This window comes from Amphiura filiformis, chromosome 12 (genome assembly GCF_039555335.1).
Source record: "Amphiura filiformis chromosome 12, Afil_fr2py, whole genome shotgun sequence".
NCBI lineage: Eukaryota > Metazoa > Echinodermata > Ophiuroidea > Amphilepidida > Amphiuridae > Amphiura > Amphiura filiformis.
In genome coordinates this window covers 45836440-45858377 of record NC_092639.1, presented here as the reverse complement: position 1 = coordinate 45858377, position 21938 = coordinate 45836440, and the positions used below count along the sequence as shown (strand labels likewise).

Below are 21938 nucleotides of genomic sequence, written 5' to 3'. Positions count from 1 at the left end.
AAGATTGCAAGTATGATGTATCTTTACATCAAAAAGGTATGTTGGGGAAACTGCTAATTTGCATAAAATAAAAGTATCCCCCATCCCCTGGGATATACACCTATGGACCATCAGGATTCTGAACTCATGCAAGATCAATTGTAAAAATCCGTTCATTCGTTGTTTTCAAAGTCTTTATTTTATTTGGAAATAATTTATCAAAAAAATTATAAATAAGGTATCAGAAATTGTAGTAGGCCTTTAACGCCATAAAAACGACAAAATTAGTAGATTTCAGTTTAGTCTGATGTTGCAAACGTAATTACAAAGCAAGTCCTTCAATGTATATTAATGTGTGTATCAAAACAAGTAATCATCCTTTGCAGTTTGCACCTGTGTTTCGCACCTAAACAATAGCGACCGCATTCCACAAAATACAACATCCTCAATCACCTCATCATATCACAGAACATTATTATCAACAACTAGCTATCACCTGTACAACGTGTGTACAACATTCAGATAAACGCTATTTCCACCTGTGTCAAACATACGCCGTTCTTCTTTACCCCAGTGCTTCAACTAATACAACTGTTTCTCAACTATCACCTGGAGACGACAAGAAAGTTTAGAAAACAATTTTATTGATAGGTGATCTGAACTTGAGTGGCTGATCTTGAGATGGAATCGGAAACGAGTGCAGTGATTGGTGTGGGTGAAAGTATGGTAGAGTTAGCAGGGCCGAATGAGGCGGGTTTCTATGAGCAAATTGTCACTCACAATCACGCCGCTAGTGCCTCGGGTGAACCCACCGCGGTGGTTGTATCGCCGCCAGAGGAGAACGCGACGTCAGCGGACACAACTACCACTACTACATATTACACGCTTGTGCTTGAAGGAAGCAGTTACGATGGAAATTCGGTGGTACTAACATCAGAAACACCCGAGTCGATTTCTGTACCCATTTTAACATCTTCTGTGTTAGAAATTGATGATGCTGATAGCCACCAGATTTTATTTATGCCAACAGAAGATGTTTCAGATGAAAGAAGTATTTGGATACAATCACCTCTAGCAGCAACATCTGGAGGAAGTGATGATAATTTGACTGATTTGGTAGATATTACAAGAAAAGCTTGTATTGCCAGTAATATTGGACCAGAAGATATGGGTACTGATGTTGTTACAATAGTCAGCCCTGAAACACATGGAAACATGGTTAAATTTAAAATGTGTATTGATAAACATAATTACCGTGATGATGATGATGATGATGAAATTCATATTGAAGTTGTGGATGATATTATCAGCAGTGGTAGGCCTGATTCGACAATGACTATAGACTCTGAGACTACCTCCGAAAGCATGTCTTCCGACGGATTTGATAGGAAAACTGACAGTCTGAACTCATCGGACTCCGAAAATGACAAAGAAGTGCGTTTGGAAATAAGAAATGACAGTAAACACAGTAAACGGACACCAAATCCAATGCCAATTTGCGGCGTTGCTGATGACTGCCCGTTGATCCGTATTCCACCACCAGTTACACGAACCCCGCTGCCGAATTTACCGGGCATTAAAGGCACATCGCTCGCGGCAACGGAGCCCGCCGTCATATCAAAAGCAATAGACTCTACACCGCTAAATGCTAATAAAGAGAGAAACAAAAAAGAGAACATACAAAGTGGACCAATTTTACACAGCGTTTCGTCGATTTTACTCAAAGAAAATGACAGTTGCAACAGTGAGACTTCACCTATTCGTCCAGTACCACAAATTCGGCCTTGTTTTGGCCCTTTTGCAGGCCTAAATCATCAACTTTTATCCAGGTTTTCTTTTGCTCATACATCACCGTCTTTAACTCTACCACCTTTGACTGTTTTTGCCAGTCCACTCGGAGTACTTCATCCAGGTTTTACTTCACCACAAAGTAAAATTACATCAATACCTCCATTTCCCAACGCATCTTTCCCCAGCACCGTAGGCCTACGAGGAACATTACCCGGCAATCTGCCGGGTCTTCGCGTTATCCCACCGCCTTTCGCTACAAGTGCCGAAACTCGACGTATTGTGCGTCGCAGACGACATTCTGGGAACTCAAAATTGTCTGAACATGCTGACGAGGATCCCGAGTCGCAAAAAGTGCGACGTAGACAGGCAAATGCAAGAGAAAGAGACAGAGTGACTCAATTAAACTCAGGTTTTGAGCAACTTCGGCGAGTTTTGCCCTGGGTACAGCAAAGTCGTCGTACCAGTAAGGTTGACACATTACGGGCTGCCATCGCTTATATTGATCATCTTTCGAGGGTACTTTGGGAAGCGGATCATGCGGGTTATTTAGGAGGCCCTGTAACTGTTGGTAAGCATTTAAAATTAGAATTGGGTTCAGTAATTGCACTAGGCCTTCAATAAGCTTAAGTTCAGTTCGAATGATACAGGTATTATGGTTTTACTGTACCAAACAGAATAACATTGGCACTAATATTCCTCTGCCTTTTAGTTTATTATTTCGACCAAACCCTGACACTAACCTTAAACCTAACATTAATCCCAATCCTAAAGCATAACAGTATGGTAATTAATAATAATAAAAACCCTAAAACCATGGATTGTCTATAGATATAGTATTCCCCTCATTGAACAATAACCGCCCATTAGTGTCAGACAACATTGTGTCAAAATATTGTTGAATGGAATCATAAAAATGATAGTAATTTAATAGGTTTTTTTAAAAACTTTAACAACGCCAATAAATCTGTAAAATCTAACCAAATAAAGGAATATTGTAACCTTTTCACTTAGTTAAGGGGGTACTACACCCCTGCCCAATTTTGTGCCTATTTTTGCATTTTTCTCAAAAATTATAGCGCATTGGTGACAAGTAAGATATGTATATTATAGGGCAAGGACTACAACTAATGCACTTGAAATTTTATTTCAACACAAACAACAGTTGTGGAGTTACAGTCAAAAATGAGGGAAACCCAATATTTGATCAATAAATCAATAACTACTTGCCTTGAGTTGCTGAATCATTATGTGTTGGATCCAATACTTTCACACACTTGGATTCATCAAAACACAATAATGTTTTAGTTAACATGTATGACTCATGCGTCCACATGGTCCATGTGCTGTAATACCGCATACCGGTAAAACTTCCTTAGACAAACTGCCCCAGAGAACACTCAGATTTTCATATTGAGAAGAAAATGAGATCCAAACTAACTGACTGTTTCAGAACATCAAAAACTCTCATTAAAACAACCAATTTCAATATAATTGCAATGATGCCGTTGCTTAATACGAGATTAGTCGAAATAGAAGTACAGTAAGGCAAAGTAGCCGTATTCATTTCAGAAACAAGTTTCAGCTTTTAAGTTGCTGAAGCGTATCAATGTTACATTATTATAATGACAGTGGGTGGAAAAAATCAAGTGAATCATATCAATCGTTTTATTTTTATGAACCTTTTAATGCAACCCCAATTTTTTATTTTTGTCTGGTACCAATAGTATTTTAAGACAAGTGCGATAGCAGAAGCCATATTTTTTCCCAAGTATGTTTCAATGCATGCGCAAGATACAAATCTGAACTGACTTTTAACTCAAAATTAAAGACTCGGATAGCGACATTTTCACGTATTTATTGTGGGACCAGAGAGCACATCGGACATATCGAATTGCATTTTGAATAGGAATGCACATCTGATATCAAATAATTTTGATTCTTTAGTTAATAGCTTAAAATCCTGTGCATCAAAATGAACCAAAATTACACACAGGATTATTTCTATACTCTAAACACATGTCAGTAACCAAGCAGTTGTCTAACTGACACAACAGCAAAATGCACTGACATGGAACAGCTTCCTGGATCACATTCACAGCCCAATAAATTGCACCCAGCACAAGAAATCTTCAAGAAACAGGTCTTGCTCTACACTATTCCACTCACTCACAGATTAACTAAAGAATCAAAATTATTTGATATCAGATGTGCATTCCTATTCAAAATGCAATTCGATATGTCCAGTAGCGTAGCCAGCAGGGGGGTGGGGGGGGCAGGTGGGGCAGAGTGCCCCCCCTGACAAAAAAATGAAAGAAAAAGTGCCCCGCTGACAAAAAATGAAAGAGAAAATCAGGAGGGCAAAGGAAAAGAAAAAGGGCAAGGAGCCCTTTTCTAGCAAAATTCAGGGCCAAAATAGTGTAAAATACAAAATTTTCCGCGCTACAGCGCGCAAATTGTAACAATAAAGCCCTTTTTAGCCGGATAATGGGCGAAAATAGTGTAAAATACCATTTTTTTTCGCGTTACGCGCGCACATCATCCCAGTAAGGCCCTTTTCAGGAAGCTCGAAGACATACAGTCTCTATGTATTGTATGATGCAACTGCAATTTTTTTCGTCTGTGCCCCCAAAATTTTATTTTGCCCCCCCTGACCAAGAAAGCTGGCTACGCCCCTGGATATGTCCGATGTGCTCTCTGGTCCCACAATAAATACGTGAAAATGTCGCTATCCGAGTCTTTAATTTTGAGTTAAAAGTCAGTTCAGATTTGTATCTTGCGCATGCATTGAAACATACTTGGAAAAAATATGGCTTCTGCTATCGCACTTGTCTTAAAATACTATTGGTACCAGACAAAAATAAAAAATATCCTGTGCTGTGTAATTTTGGTTCATTTTGATACACAGGATTTTAAGATATGACTTTGTGAAAAATTATAGGCCTAAGTTCCTTTTTTGGCTTAGTGTATAATTTATTTTGTTATTCGTAATGAACTCCCCTTCAATCTACACGCATTTCCTTTCGGTATTTTGAAAAAAACCCCACATATAGTAACCACTCTGTACACTTTGAATATAAACAATAAACATCACTGAAGCAATGACAATGTGAAAATAAACTGAGCTCGAAAAGAAACTTATAATTTTTTACAACTTGTGAATCACAAGGTCATATCTTAAAATACTGTCAATCAAAATGAACCAAAATTACACACAGGGTTACCTTAATACTCTACTCAAAGCACATGTCAGTAACCAAGCAGTTGTCCAACTGACACAACAGCAAAATGCACTGTCATGGGACAGCTTCCTGGACTTCCTTTACTTTCGCAGCCCAACATTTGGCACCCAGGACAAAAAAATCTGTGAGAATGCACACAAGATCCTTGCACAGATGATAAAACGGTGCTGCTTTCTGCTTTTCATACACTTTTTTTTATGAAACAGGGCTGGGCTGTGAATGTGGTCCAGGAAGCTGTCCCATGTCAGTTCATTTTGCTGTTGTGTCAGTTGGATAACTGCTTGGTTACTCACATGTGTTAAGAGTAGAGTATTGAAGTAAATCTGTGTGTAATTTTGGTTCAATTTGATGGACAGGATTTCAAGATATGACCTTGTGAAAAATTATAAGTTTCTTTTTGAGCTCAGTTTAGTTACAAATAATGCTTCTGCCACTTGAACCACCCGTACTACTGCAGTACCAATCAAGATTAATGAAATTGAAGATCTTACGTAGATTGTATTTTCAATCAGCTTCCGTGGGCAAAAATAGAAAATGGGTATCGTTAACATTAATGGTTGATGGTTCATAAATAAGAAACGGTCAATGCTAGTTAGTTTACATTTTTCCACAAAGTTACCAACAAAAAATATAGCATTCTTAATGTATAGTTTTAAAAACCGAAAGGTTAACTTAATTCTAATATGTGACCGTACAGCACGAATGAGCCGTAAATTCCCTAAATTGTATTCTGAGTTACAGGGTAAAATGTGTATGAAGGTCGTATCCATCGGTCCCTCTAGCTGGCGCGACATCTATCTCATTTCATTTTGATAGTCAAACACCAATCAATAATCCTATTGTTGAAGAGGGTAATAAGATTCTACCTTAGATGGCTATTGAATTTTTAATAGCCCTGGTCTTTGTTTGCTTTGGCTAAATCCTGGTCAAGTAGTGGGCATTGTATTTTGTATAGGTATGTATAACCAACAATTAACAATGAGAGAACTTTCTTGAACCTCGTTGACTTGGGGATGATTTGAAATGACCGCCAATTATGACTGTTTGATATTTATTGCCAGCAATGTGACAAAAGAGGCACATGTAGAAACGAAAAAGCTACCATTTTGTTGAAGGGCAAAGTTCAATAAAACATAACCCCACTTCTGGATATCGTTTGAAGTCAAATAATATATCATTTTAAAGCTTATGATGTATATTTTCTAAACACGAAATAAAACAAAATTGACCGGGGGAGGAATTTACGGCTCATTCGACGTGTACGGTCACATATAGGGATGGTTTTTGCCTGTTTTATTATGTCTCAAAGCCGCCGCGCGTGTTTGGGTTTTAGCGCTTCCATGTCAGCTGAAATGGCAAATTCATTTTTTATTATTTCCTTGCTTTTTATTAAATAGTTTTTTGCCATAAAATCATGAATTCTGAGACAAATTTCGAAGAAAAGTTACTTGAATCGATACTCGCATTGTTTAGGTACAAAACAATTGAGATTTGTACATCAATTGTGTAAATCAACCATAATTACCTTAATACTCTACTCAAAGCACATGTCAGTAACCAAGCAGTTGTCCAACTGACACAACAGCAAAATGCACTGTCATGGGACAGCTTCCTGGACTTCCTTTACTTTCGCAGCCCAACATTTGGCACCCAGGACAAAAAATCTGTGAGAATGCACACAAGATCCTTGCACAGATGATAAAACGGTGCTGCTTTCTGCTTTTCATACACTTTTTTATGAAACAGGGCTGGGCTGTGAATGTGGTCCAGGAAGCTGTCCCATGTCAGTTCATTTTGCTGTTGTGTCAGTTGGATAACTGCTTGGTTACTCACATGTGTTAAGAGTAGAGTATTGAAGTAAATCTGTGTGTAATTTTGGTTCAATTTGATGGACAGGATTTCAAGATATGACCTTGTGAAAAATTATAAGTTTCTTTTTGAGCTCAGTTTAGTTACAAATAATGCTTCTGCCACTTGAACCACCCGTACTACTGCAGTACCAATCAAGATTAATGAAATTGAAGATCTTACGTAGATTGTATTTTCAATCAGCTTCCGTGGGCAAAAATAGAAAATGGGTATCGTTAACATTAATGGTTGATGGTTCATAAATAAGAAACGGTCAATGCTAGTTAGTTTACATTTTTTCCACAAAGTTACCAACAAAAAATATAGCATTCTTAATGTATAGTTTTAAAAACCGAAAGGTTAACTTAATTCTAATATGTGACCGTACAGCACGAATGAGCCGTAAATTCCCTAAATTGTATTCTGAGTTACAGGGTAAAATGTGTATGAAGGTCGTATCCATCGGTCCCTCTAGCTGGCGCGACATCTATCTCATTTCATTTTGATAGTCAAACACCAATCAATAATCCTATTGTTGAAGAGGGTAATAAGATTCTACCTTAGATGGCTATTGAATTTTTAATAGCCCTGGTCTTTGTTTGCTTTGGCTAAATCCTGGTCAAGTAGTGGGCATTGTATTTTGTATAGGTATGTATAACCAACAATTAACAATGAGAGAACTTTCTTGAACCTCGTTGACTTGGGGATGATTTGAAATGACCGCCAATTATGACTGTTTGATATTTATTGCCAGCAATGTGACAAAAGAGGCACATGTAGAAACGAAAAAAGCTACCATTTTGTTGAAGGGGCAAAGTTCAATAAAACATAACCCCACTTCTGGATATCGTTTGAAGTCAAATAATATATCATTTTAAAGCTTATGATGTATATTTTCTAAACACGAAATAAAACAAAATTGACCGGGGGAGGAATTTACGGCTCATTCGACGTGTACGGTCACATATAGGGATGGTTTTTGCCTGTTTTATTATGTCTCAAAGCCGCCGCGCGTGTTTGGGTTTTAGCGCTTCCATGTCAGCTGAAATGGCAAATTCATTTTTTATTATTTCCTTGCTTTTTATTAAATAGTTTTTTGCCATAAAATCATGAATTCTGAGACAAATTTCGAAGAAAAGTTACTTGAATCGATACTCGCATTGTTTAGGTACAAAACAATTGAGATTTGTACATCAATTGTGTAAATCAACCACAATTTTATGCTGTGTACTTTTGAACACTCGAAAATGGCATCTTAATTCAAAATCAAAATCTTTAAAAAAATCTTTAAAAAAAAACCGCATTCGGCATTTGTTTTTGAAACTGCCATGGGCTTTGAGACATAAGTATTTTTTATTTTGCCTAATATTTAAAAAAAAACTATACCTAAACCTAGATTTAGAATTTGGTTCTGCGTATATTGATACCTCAATCGGCACGATGTAACTTATTTGTCAAATTATACAATTTGAATGAAAAAGAGAGCATTTCTAAAGTAACACAATTTACATAGACTTTTCTTTCAAAATATGCTAATTATGAGCACGGCAAGTGAGTGTTGAACTGTCGCGCTGTAATGAGCCCGTCACAATAGCCAGTCCTCTTTTTTGCATTAAAATTGCTATAAGTTGGGCAAATAAAGTCGTATCGTGCCGAATGAGGTTTTCAAATATGTAGAACAAAATTCTCCATCTATTGACCACTTTATGTTGTAATTTTGTTTTAAATGGCACTTGCTTTTAGTGTACAGATACTTGTTTTGCCCACTATAGTACACCCATGCCATTTTCAGAACAGTATTAGGAAAATAATGCAAGTAACCCACCAGTTTAAAAATACGAGTATAATGCCAGGTTTGGACCCACCCCTTCCTTACTCTTGATTGCCCATCCTACATACAGGTGTAATGGTGGTGGGTATAATGAGCGCATAGGATGACTCCATGTTTAGATTGAGCCATTTGGTGTCATTTTAGTGCATTGCGTTATCCCTTCTCCCTTTTTGTTGCGCATCGCCTTTCAATGTCGCTTCTTCCTTTTTTAGACCTCTCACAATTTGTATTGTAATGTAGTTGTATTTTCTTGTGGAGATATGACATGTTTCTTGAATTTGTTTATGATATCAGCAATCATATTTGTAAGTCTTAATTAAGCGTTTGCAATTTCAATCTTCATCTGACTTGTCTATATAATTTCAACAATAGTGCATGATGAAGTCTGGCTTTTTTTTTTCGAAGTCAAATAATGTAAATGATACGTGCATATTTGTGAGACGTTAGGCTCTGCTATGCATTAAAATGTGCAGAAGAAACTTTTCAGTTGACCATCGCTTTATATGCGTACGTTTTCCCTCATAGTTTCGGGTGTTTTTTTTTTGGTTATCAACACTGAATCTAACAAGTGACATTCACTAATTATCGCCCGCGTGCTTCTGTTTGTTTTTGCAACAATTATTTGCTTTAGGGACGCACCATTTGATACTCAGGGGGGTAGGAAGTTAGGGTCGGGGAAGAATTTTTTTTCGCCGCCGAAGGCGGCTGAAGTTTTTTTTTTCGCCGCCGAAGGCGGCTAAGTTTTTTTTTTTAATTTCATGCATTATACACAGTTAGGTGGGGAAGGTTTTTTTTTTTTTTTTTAGTGTTGGTGGGGAAAGTTTTTTTTTTTGCTCATGTAGTGGGTGAAGTTTTTTTTTTTTAAACTTCCTACCCCCACCCTGAGAATCTAATGGTGTGTCCCTTAGTCCTGTAAGCAACCATGTAAATGCCCTTAAACTAGAAACCCGATTCCTATATTATTCCTCCTTATTACATGTTATTGATGCTAATAATACCCATTGGTGAAATCATGCCGTTTCCATGACATTTGCTAACAAGCTTGTTCTCGCGCCCCTTAGCTATGGAGGGAGTTGTGCTCAAGTTCCTTTAGTTTTAGTTGGTCAATTCAACAAACCAGTGGACAAATAATTCACTCATACATGTACTGGTTTGTGTGTATTTGTTTTAGAGACTCTTAATTATGATTTATAATTAAGATAGTGATAATGAAATATGATTTAATTTCCATTGAATGCGATGTCCTCTATTTCACATGAAGTTGGGTGCAGCTGTACATTTTTTTAAGCAATCATTCATAAAAACAGTATAAAATGCAAGGTGCGAGGTCATATTATTTTGGTATAAAGTTGATGGGTTATGTAAATTTATATTTCACCGGTTTTATATGTGACGTGTCATGTCAAAAGGAGACACTTTTGGGCAGGAACGTAAATTGAGAAATAGCCAAAAATCTGCACGGAGGTGATTTTTTCACAATTTGGGTTTGTTGCGAATTTGTGATGTTATTAATTTTAAAATATTGTCTGATAGTTTCAGACCGGAATATAACTGGCATCTTGTATTTTTTGAGACTTTTTCAAGGTAATTCCTACTCTCAACATTGTCAATAATATTTTTAAAGGCCGATATCTCAATTTCCAATTTTATAATACCATAACTTACGAATTCAATATCTTTGCTTAGGAATGTCCGATTGTATTGGGGGAAAATTTGTTACATCGAATATTCTACGTCGAATAAAAAGTCTGTAGGGCCACTTACATTCGGTGAAACAATTCAAAGTGTTGCACGCTGGTGATTAGAACTTTTTTGACTTGTGAAATTAATATTTTATCAAATGTGTATATCAATCAGTGGAAACGACACTGCTGTAGTAGCGAAGTAAAACTCGAAAATTGAATGTTCATGGATGTACATGTACATGTAGAGCCATCATTTACTGATACTCTTAATTGCATCTAAAAGGCTATATGTACGTACGAGGGCGCAATGAACCGAGTTCAGTCAGCGACAATCTACCTCCTATATGCCAGTGCGATCCAACATGATTAAAGAATGCTTTCCAAAACTTATTCGGTCCGCCACCATGCTCCTTACAATACTGAAAATATATTAATTTGTATTGATTAATCTACTGACAAAATATGTTATTATGAGCAACATATTTGGCAGTGCTTTTTGTTACCTGCTTTAAGGGCAGAGTATGTATTATTGGTCAAGCAGCCAAAAGAAATCGACTTTCATTATCTAAAATCATATTATTTAGAAAATAAAGATATTGTTTTTAGCCGCTGGAGTGCATCTATCGTCTCATATAACACGGGCGACATCATTATTTTAAGTAAAACAACGAGGCGAAGCCGAGTTGTTTTACGCCCAAAATAATGATGTCGCCCGTGTTATATGAGACGATAGATGCACGAAAACGGCTAAAAAACAATACCTTTATTCTCATTCTTAAACACTGCAATTCAAATAAAAATATCATACAAATTTTAATCAAGTTAAATCCTACATTTTGCAAGGAATTACCTAGGGCTTAAAATCGATCAGTCCCGTTGGTGCTGTGCGCCTCCAATTGGTCCAAATAGCGAGTACGCGTATCGCATCGACGCACACGCGCTGACCCGTGTGATATCGTGTCATATCACACGGGTAAAGCTGGGTATGAACCAATAAGATTGCAGGAACGTTCTCAAGTGTTTAAGAATAAAAAATAACACTTTGATGTTTTGCAACAGTTTATTCTACAAATCATATACTTTGAAAACTTGCTTGATTTATTGTTGTTAATGAGTTATGTACGTTTTACAAAAGTGTTGTTGTTTCAGTCCTCTTTACAACATAACTCAAGAACCATATGACCTACATGTACAAAAGTATATGATATTTGAATCTTCTACACACTCGCTATGAAATGATCAATGCAATTTTTGCCAAAGCTCACTACCATTCGTAAGATGCTGTGAACTACCAAATCGCAACAATTTAAAATAGTGGCTAGTAACCTTAAAGCCATATTATAACATTTCTGTAAAAATAGATCAGTATTTATTTTTCATAAAATGTTAGCTTTTACTGTCAGATATGTCCCCTTTAATTTTGAGCCGAACAAGTGAGGTAAAGCATAGAAAATTGGAATTTACTACTAGCGCCCATGCATGTTACTCCCGCGGTTGTAATACGGTACGATCCTCGGGGTGTGTGTGTATGTGTATCCCGCACGCCGTGTACGTACTGTGCATACGTGTTCGACCAATATTTCCATCGTAATAATAAAACGCCGGTTCCATCGCTTTATTCAAAATCTCGGATTTTGACAAAACTACAGCACCTAAAGTCTTGATTTTTGCAGAGTATCTTTATTGACTAAAGTACATTACAATCGTGTAAAAACCAGAATTTAAAAAGAAAATTGAGGGCGTTCTCCTCAGCAAATGTTATAATAATTATGGCTTTAAGGGAATAATTTGGAATTGGGTAAAGAGTTACGGTGCTTGTTCCAAGCACATTATAGACTATATGTGACGTGTCATGTCAAAAACAGACACTTTTGGGCAGGTTATCAATTTTGAGGTTTTTACATATCTTAAATATAGAGATATTTTGCTCCACAACGTAAGTTATGGTATTATAAAAAGAGTAGGAATTATCTTGGAAAAATGTCTCAAAAAATACCAGATGCCAGTTATATTCCAGTCTGAAACTATCAGACAATATTTTAAACATTAATAAAATCACAAATTCGCAACAAACCCAAATTGTGAAAAAAATCACCCCAGACAGATTTTTGGCTATTTCGCCATTTACGATCCTGCCCAAAAGTGTCTGCTTTTGACATGACACGTCACATATTATTCGCGTCCAAATCGGGTGGAGGACACAATGGGAAACGATGAGCCATTTTTTTTAATACAGTACAAAATTCACCATGACACATAAGAACTGTCATTTGGGATATTGATTTGTTTACTATAGGCCAAGCAAACACACACAACTGTACTCTTAGGATTATCCCCGCCTAATGTTATGGAGACATAAACACAGGTGATTGAGTACCAGTTGACGGGTATTATATTATATTAACCCACCCATGCATAATTGGATACCTCGCTATAGGAGCTATGCGGAGGTACAAAACAATAGTTGTGGCATTTGGTAATCGTTTAATAAGTTATCCAGCATACGATATAATACCCTTTTGCTTATTTTATTTTACCGACAGGTCCAGGACTGACTACAGATATTTGCAAGTTCGTCGAGTTTCGGCCGACGTTCGGCATGCTTCCACCTCCATCACTACCAGCCATGTGTATAGGTGCAGCAGAAAGGAGCGAGATTGAGAGGAGCAGAATTGGATCAGTCCCGGGCTCATCTTTAATGAAGGTATATTGGATTTCTTTTCCAATTTCAATTCAAGAATTTTCAAGCAAACTTGAGAAATCAATGTGAATGCGAATAATAAAAATCCTTTGTCTTGTTCATAAATGCATTGTTAGAGTGGGCTATTCCAGAAAATAAATGCACACCCACTATAGAGGAGTTCGGATTTCCGGACTTTTTGTCCAGTCGTGATTGTTGGAAATCCAGACTTTTAAAGTGTCCAAAGGCAAAACAATCCAGCAGAAACATAAGTTCAAAATCGGAAATCCTTATTTAAGAACTTATTTGGGACAATTCCGTGATTTTTCATTCATTTAATTGCATTTCCAAGCTTTTTCCAATAACATTGGCAACTGGAATTCCAGTCGCTTTCAGAAAGCCAATTAGGAAATCCAGACATTTCCTTTATTGAAAAGTTACTCCTCTATAGGGGTGTGCACTTATTTTCTGGAATAGCCAGTCTGAGCATGGCATATCCAGTGTACGTGATACGGTACAAGTCTCCGGCAATCACGACATTATGTCTTATATGTTAGAAAAATAATTATCAAGCCCGAATCACATGGTTTTATTTAAAGCAAACTCATATTGACCATTAAAAAAAAGCAATAAAAACAGTCGTCTCTCCACACGCGATATTCAAAATTCCCGCGCCGAAATTGTTTAGTGCAATGACGTCATGATCATGTATTACTGGGACATCATTACACCAGAGAGTTAAGTAATGGACTTTCTGAATAATGAGTCTTATTTTTTTTACCAAGAATGAACCGTATAAAGAATAATGAACTTCATTCTGTTTTCGTCTGTTCGAAACAATGGATTCCAAATATTGAAATAATAAATTTGATTTCCGAAACGATGAATTATGTAATTAGTGTTTCGACTTCCATAATATAGATGTCCACTAAAATTTTTTGTGCACCTTTACATTATAAACCGACAGCTTAACGATGGACAAGTTTGTTTTAAGATCCTCGCTAGAGATGTATTATAATATAACTAAGGTACCTTTCACGAAATATTCGCGAAAATTGTTTTCCAAAGGCCTTAAGCGATACTTTAACACTCTAATTATCAAAACAATTAGCGAAACTGTTCCCGAGGGATCAAGAAAATCGTTTGAGTCACCGCTGAAAACTATAGTTGTAGCAATAGACAAGATCCTTTGTACTTTTTAACTTTCAATACTTTCCAAGCTTGCCTGGAAACCTAAAAATGATCAGAACGAAATCCTACTAAACGCGAGCGATATGGGATACTCACATGAAAGAGCAGGGAGTTGGTATCAATTGTTTTATAGTAGATGGAAGTCAAATATAACAACAGAATATGGTAGAATTAGATATTTTTGACAACCATATTTCATTTGAGAGACGGACCTTAATGGTGTTATTGAATTAATTGGTCTCTCCATCAAACATATTAAGTATAATATTCTACACTCTAGTTATTGTTACAATTATTGGAATCCAACAGCAAAATCGTAATCTGACTTTTCTCGCAAAGGTCCTTGACTTCATTTGTGGGAATTTCAACTTAAATATCTAAAATTATTTTTTTGCATAATTGCTTACTGATGTTTTGGACACAAAAATAGTACGTGCATCTGCAAACTGTCATAGTGAAAGCAGTGACAGATAGGCAAAGGCATCTCCCAAGTTTCTGATGACAATGATGCTAGAAAAGGGTGACATGCTACTGTTAATGATTCAAACTACATTATTTGTATCAAAATGGAACCTGTGCCATTTCAAATTCAGAATATTATATAGACTGCATTCAAGTTATCCCAAAAGGGTACTTTAAGTCTATAATACATACTATTAGAATAATTTGCCTAGAATATGAAGACATATTTTGTTATTGTCTGGGAATTTTGATGTTTAAAAAAGTTAAGAAGCCTCATATAATGTCGTTTTAAAATAGTTTTTAAAAATTATGTTTGTTAGTTTAATACGGATGTCAATGTAACTCGATTACATTTGCAACCTCCTGCCAAACCGTTACAGTTAAGAAAGCATAATTTGTATCCACTATAAATGTTTGATATGATAATAGCACTTTCACCGCGTAACTGCACCTCCCAGGCACTGTATGTATAACCTTACAAGGTGTTGTATCGGTAATGACAAACCATGTCGACTAACCAATGCAAAGGTAGGCAGAAGATTGCCGCCAAGTCCAAATTGCCTCAGGTGCGCACACCTTTGGTATCGAATTTGATCACATCATACCTTTTAACACACCTGTACCTGGCCAATTTACGGGCAATTGTGCCCGTTTTATAAGTGTCGCGGTGGTCCGCGTTCAACCCGTGTCAAATGCACAGGCCGGCGTGTTAGATGCCAAGGGATACGGGGTAAAATTTGTCAAGGTGCATTTAATGTGAGGACATACAGTTGTGGATTTAGGTGCAGCACCTGGAATATTTGTGGGTACCACACAAAAAGCTAAGCCGCTGGGGAGGGGGACAGGTAAGTTGTGATAAAAACAATGGAAGTGGTTTATTATCTAGTTATTATTAAGATAAGCCGTGGGCATCTTAAGGATGCGTGTAAGATATCAAACAAAACTAACATAAACAACGTTTTGAAGGCAAATATATATACACTGTGCCAAAAAAGAAACTTAAAATTTTTCACAAGGTCATATCTTAAAATCCTGTGCATCGAAATGAACCACAAAGGATTACTTCAATACTCTACTCTAAACACATGTCAGTAACCAAGCAGTTGTAACTGACACAACAGCAAAATGCACTGACATTGAACAGCTTCCTGGACAATATTCACAGCCCAATAATTGGCACCAAGCACAAGAAATCTGTGAGAATGCTTATAAGATCCTTACACTGATGACAATTTCCAAAGAATAAGTGGAATAGTGTGGAACGGGGCTGATTTCTGTTTTTCACGCACTTTCTTTAGGAAATAGGTCTTGTTCTATACTATTCCACTTACTCGCAGATTTTTTGTACTGGGTGCCATTTATTGGGCTGTGAATGTGGTCCAGGAAGATGTTCCATGTCAGTGCATTTTGTTGTTGTGTCAGTTAGACAACAAGTAAGCATTAAAATTCTTTTTAGGTGACCGTTTATGTTGAGCTTTGCTCTGTAAAGTATTTTGTTATTATATTGTATACAATATTTAGTATTAAAATAAACTGCAACTGATCTCAGAAAAATAAATCGTATTAACACTATTTACAATTACATTCAGCTTTTTAAATACATTTTGATATAAAAATGGATAGATTATTCAAATATGTATTGGGCGAGCTATGAGTTTTAAAAAATTGGACGAGAGGTAGTCGAGTCCAATATTTTAAAATTCATAGCTCGACCAATAAAATAATATTGGGCGCAAAGCATTCAATTTTATCATTATTAAGTTTAGGATCCAATATTTTCACACACCTGGATTCATCAAAACAAAATAATGTGTTAAATCCCATCAGCATGTTTCGAATTATGTTGCTTCCCAAAAGGCGACCAGGTGATCTAAAATATGAGTGTATCCAGCGAGGCGAAATAACATTTTGGTATCATTTATGATGTGTATATTATTTTGCCTTAAACAACAGAGGGCGTTCTGAATGTAAACATGTCCCATTTCGAAATCCAACTTGTAAAACCTTTATTTTACTTTTGTAATATTATGTAGCTTACAGCACCTCTACCTTTAGGCAAGATTGATAACATTTTAGGTCTTACTTGTTTTGAAGTTAAAAGGGCATATATATTGCTCGGACAACATCATATCATTGGCAAGCTAATATTATGAGGACAATTAAAATGACTCCTTCTTTTGAGAAAATAAGACGGTTTAAATTAATATTCCGCAAAAAACAACTGTAAGCGGTGAGTTCCTTCGAACAAGACAGATTTGACCTAGAAAAAGTTTGACGTCATGAAATGATATGTGCCCGCTTTGAGAAAATGGACTGTACACACTCTCAATGCACAGAACGTATACTGTTGTTCTCAGAAAAAAACCTTTAATCAAGTATTACAAATTTAATGGTTTATAAACATGGATAAAATCAACCGCTTCTTTATTATATATTAGTAAATTGTGATATTACAATTCATATATATCAACATCATGAGAAATATTTGGACTAAAAAATAGAAAAATATTTTGAGCTTAGAATTTCAATGGGTCAGTAGCTAACCTTTTGTTGACCATTGAAGGTCGCGCATTTATAAATGAATGAACATGAAAAGAGCTCAAGGCTCATCTGTTATCGTGAACATAGGGGAACGGCGGATAATCCCACTCTTGATATTGGTATGTTTATTCTATCTTACGTTGTTTTAATATGTAGCAATAGGCTTAAATGAAAAGGTGTTCGGGATTACCCCCACTCTCCCCTATAGTGTCCGCTTCATTGACTTACGTCATTCAGCCCTCTGCCTTGAAAATTGATTTCGCTTCGAACGGGGGAAGTACCGAGCCCGAATTTTACCAACACATTTTCTCTTTTTTCAGGAGAAATACGCATAAAAAATTGCAACGAGTGTCAACTTGTAATGTAATAATTATTCTCTTCGAATGGAGTTAAAGGTCCGTAACCCGATCGACAGCATCATCCCCCCGATTTTTTTCATTGTTGATGAGGTTTTGGTATCACATAATAGATACTATTTTTCTCATTACTATCCTGAAATTTGACGCTCCTAGTCGATGTATTTCCGGAGAAATCATGAAACACAGCGGTTTTTACAGGTATACCAGTTGTTCGCATTTTACACGACACGGGAGTTTTGGGTAGTCATAGAATGAAATCGGAATAGATTCGGAAGACTTCACCCCAGTACCAATTCGTCCGCAAAAATACATCAAATAGGCCCCTAATGTCAAACTATAGATGGCGCTATAATGATATAAAACAAAAACAAAAATAAAGAAATACATAAGAGGCGAAATAAATAAGGAAACATAACCTATATTGTCAAGCATGATACAAGGAATATAAAAAAAATTATGAGAGCACCTCCCCCATTAAAAAATTAGTTAAAAAATAAAACAAAGAAAAATCATAAATATGTGAAAATGTGCATCATATAGCTAAAAATAAAGAAATAATTAAGCGAAGTAAATACAGCACGGGCTATCTTGTCAAGAATGATAATGAGCGCAGTGATATGTAATGTTTTTTAAGATTAATCAGTATGAATAGAGGGTATAAAAGTGTACAGGGGCGAGCCGGTTTTCAGTACCAAGGCGAACACTTCCTGTTTCCACCGGGACATGCGCTCGGCCGTTGTTTCGAGATGCCTGACCAGAATGCAATGCACGCGTACCAGTGTATTGGCTTGCTAATATGCTAATTATTCACATTTATGCTGAAATTGTTCCCGTTTTCTCACATAGATTGATAAAGGGGACAATATTTGACATTGTGTGTAAGTTTGAAGAGAATCCATATCCTAAACCGATAGGGTTACCCCCCTTTAAACGAATCATCACCTTCTAGCCAAAATGAAAATTGATTATAAAAATCAAGGTAACCATAATGACCGCAAAGATGTTTTCATAAATTTGAGATATAAGTGAAGGCAAATAATACAGAAATAACCAAGTTATGGAACTAAAACCGATGGAAGGTACAAATTCAAAAATTGCCCTTTTCACTTTCCGCCAACGTTTACTGTAGCAAGTCCCATTGTCCGCTGCACTCACAGTAATTGAATAAGGTTAATGTCATGGCATGCATGATGTATATAATCAATAGGGTTGCAACTTTTGAATCTGTACCTTCTATCGACTTAGTTTCATAACTTGGTTATTTCTGCATCAAATTATTGTGCCGTCAAATTTAAGAAAACATCCTTGTGGTCATTATGATCACCTTGATTTTCGTAATCGACCTTCTTTTTGGCTGTAATGTCATGATTCATGAACTGCTTACCTTATTGATTATACTGCCTGTAGATGGAGATTACTTCAAGGCCCCAAGACATATGCAATCATTAAACCAAATGACAAAAATATCAATATTACACCTAAAATATGGTTATTAACTAACGTAACGGTAATGGTACTATAACATGTATAAGGTAGCATTGCATAATTCCGCTCCTTACTCGTGTGGTGGCCACTATATTTGGCCACTACAATATTAGCGGCCTTCAACTTAAAAGACAGCGGTCACGAAAAAAAATGTCCAAATACTGTTAACAATAAGCACTCTAGTTGGGTCAATAAGTTTTCCTTTGTAGTCGATGATAGCCTCAAATATTTCAAGTGCAATCTTACTTTAGAGTAATAAATACTTGACAGTGTTAAAGCTTCTAGCGGCTAAGCATAGGATTCGGCGCGGCCACGAGCTACATAGCTACTTTGTGGTAGCCACGGAAGTCAGTGGTAAAATTATGCAGTACTGCCTAAGTACTCTTTATTGAGGCCAATTTATCCCTGAAGATAATAATTAATGCTTTTTACAGAAAGTTGCAATTGTCGTGTGAAGGGCGAGAGAATCGATTTCATGCACAGTAAGCATGGTAAGGGTCGGAATGAAAAGCTCTTGCTGCAGATTTAGTTTCATGTTCTTCGGTTTGTTTGTTTCCTTCTTTGGCATTAGTTTGCCAAAGCCCGAAAATCCGAACTTTTATCGCGATCTACTGGCATAAAACCGTAGTAGATGTGCAAAAAAGTGAATGATGTCATAATAACATAGAGGCAAATGTATTAGGATTTTCCATCATAATAAATTTTAGTCAATAACATCTCAGTTATGTTTGGAGCCCATTAGCTTGTACAAAGATGCATTTTCTTGTATGACGTTTTTGTTCGGGAGAGCAATTTTATGCACTTTAAACTGCCTATAGTTTGTAGTAAGTGTGTGGCAAATGGATGTTATTTGTAATAAACCGAGGACGGCAATTGGATATGACTGATCATTTTTCAATTGTTTTATCTGCTTTTGATTTGCCTAACCCAACATGTTTCTGTACCACACGGAGATGTCCTTTTTGTCCCCATAAGCATTTTCTTCCAATTTGGATCTTGCACTTGAGAATGTTATATAAGAACAAAGGTATGTAACGAAATCAATTTGAATTGAAACTTTATATAAATAATGTCTATTAAAATGATATAAAGTTTCTAATATAACAATCATCTTCATTGTATGATGTCTTGGTGGATTTTTATTATCAAAAAGAATGGACAGAGACCGCACATTGGTAGTATAATTTGCCTTGGCGCCGCGTATAGTTTTGTCCCGTAATTTACTGAGTTCATAGCATGCTCGTTATAACGCACGCGATGTTTTAAACGGCAAATAACATTCAATATATCACTTCATTGTACAAATTAAAGAATGCTGCAGGGTCCGATTGTCTCAACTTTTATCTCAGTGAATCGATTTCAAATTTTAAAATTTCCAGAATATTTTCACCGCCTTATTGAGCGTTTTCACGGCAGGACTTGTCAATTGGGGTTGTATACTTTACCGGGACTTGGCGAGGTGCGAAACGAGATCCACGACTCGTTTACTCTCTCGCTGCTTTCGCGGGCAGTAGATCGACGTCTGTTCCCGTCGACACCGCCCGGTACTGATACCGAACCGTCGTCTTAGGTTGCACACGACTTGGATATTCTTGAAAAAGAAACAAGGCACAAAATTATTAATTTAATTAGTAAGAAATTGATTACAAATTTATGTCAAAGTGATTGGATATGAATGGTTCGCATCTGGATTTCAAAATCGACACGGTGGTGTGCCGAAACATGACCAGGGGATTTTCTGTTGGACATATATATTGTGAGATTACAATTTCAGTTTAATCTAATAACAAATTATACCGATGCATCTGTGACACGGCCTACTTTTTAAAGTGTGATGATGATACGTATTATTATACAACGCATATTATTTGTATATGCCCAATCATTCGAACACTCTTAACGTGAGTCGTGACATTTATAATGTGATAACATCGATGTCAAGTTGTGAACAAATGCCATGTCACTTTTGACAACAATTTAGCATCGCAGTACAAACCAATCACAGATTGCGATTTCTGTGATTCTGTCTCAGACGCTTGGGTTCAACGTTAACCTTTACGGAGAAAGACATTCAAAATCACCCTTTTGTGACTGAGTTTAAATTGATATAAAACTGACTTATGCGGCCCATACACGATCAATGTTATTGATCAATATTGCGGACCCTAAATGCAGGAGAGGATACAGAATCTACCATTGTGCGTGTACAATGGTAGATTTTGTATACCCAATCTTGTATCAAGGGTCTTTGATATTGATCAATAAATTGAACGTGTATGGGCCGCATAACGGACCGTTCAATATTTACGCCGCGCCAGGGGAGGGAATGGGAAACTTGAGGAGGACACACGGAAACTTCTGGAGGTATTTCCTTAAATTTCTCGCCCATATTGAACGGTCCCTCACGCGTTCCGCTTAATGTGGCATACGTGGATGTGCCGCTTTTTTTGTATGATTATGTAGACATGTGTATCTATATTTTGAAGAAGAAAAACCCCACAAAAACAAAACACCTTGGACATAGATCTAATTTGATAAGATCTACTTTTATAAGTCAGAATTTTTCAATTAAATTATAATTAAAAATAATATAATAATCACTAATTTAAAACCTAAAATCCTGGTCTGTTTTTATCTCGCGCTACGCGGGAAAGGAAAATATACAATCGGTAACAATTTGGACATATTATGTGAACCAAAATTTTTAGATACTGGTTCCCTATTTTGGGTAAAGTTACCCGTAGACATGTTAGAAATGGGAAACAGTTCGGCAGCTCGAGCCAAACACCCCCATAGAAAAATAATTTAAGCACCCCTCGGACGCGTATCTAGAAGAGAGGTTAACAT

At 36.5% G+C, this 21938-nt stretch overlaps 1 protein-coding gene across 1 annotated transcript in view; it reads left to right on the top strand.

Annotated features, from left to right (window-relative positions):
- The first annotated feature begins 674 nt into the window (after window positions 1–674).
- The window catches only part of LOC140166282 (uncharacterized), a 35299-nt gene continuing 14035 nt past the window's right edge, over window positions 675–21938 (top strand). The window contains exons 1-2 of the mRNA XM_072189693.1: window positions 675–2338; window positions 12917–13077. Coding sequence (XP_072045794.1) covers window positions 703–2338; window positions 12917–13077 — 1797 coding nt within the window. The 5' untranslated portion in view covers window positions 675–702. The remainder of the gene's footprint in view (window positions 2339–12916; window positions 13078–21938) is intronic.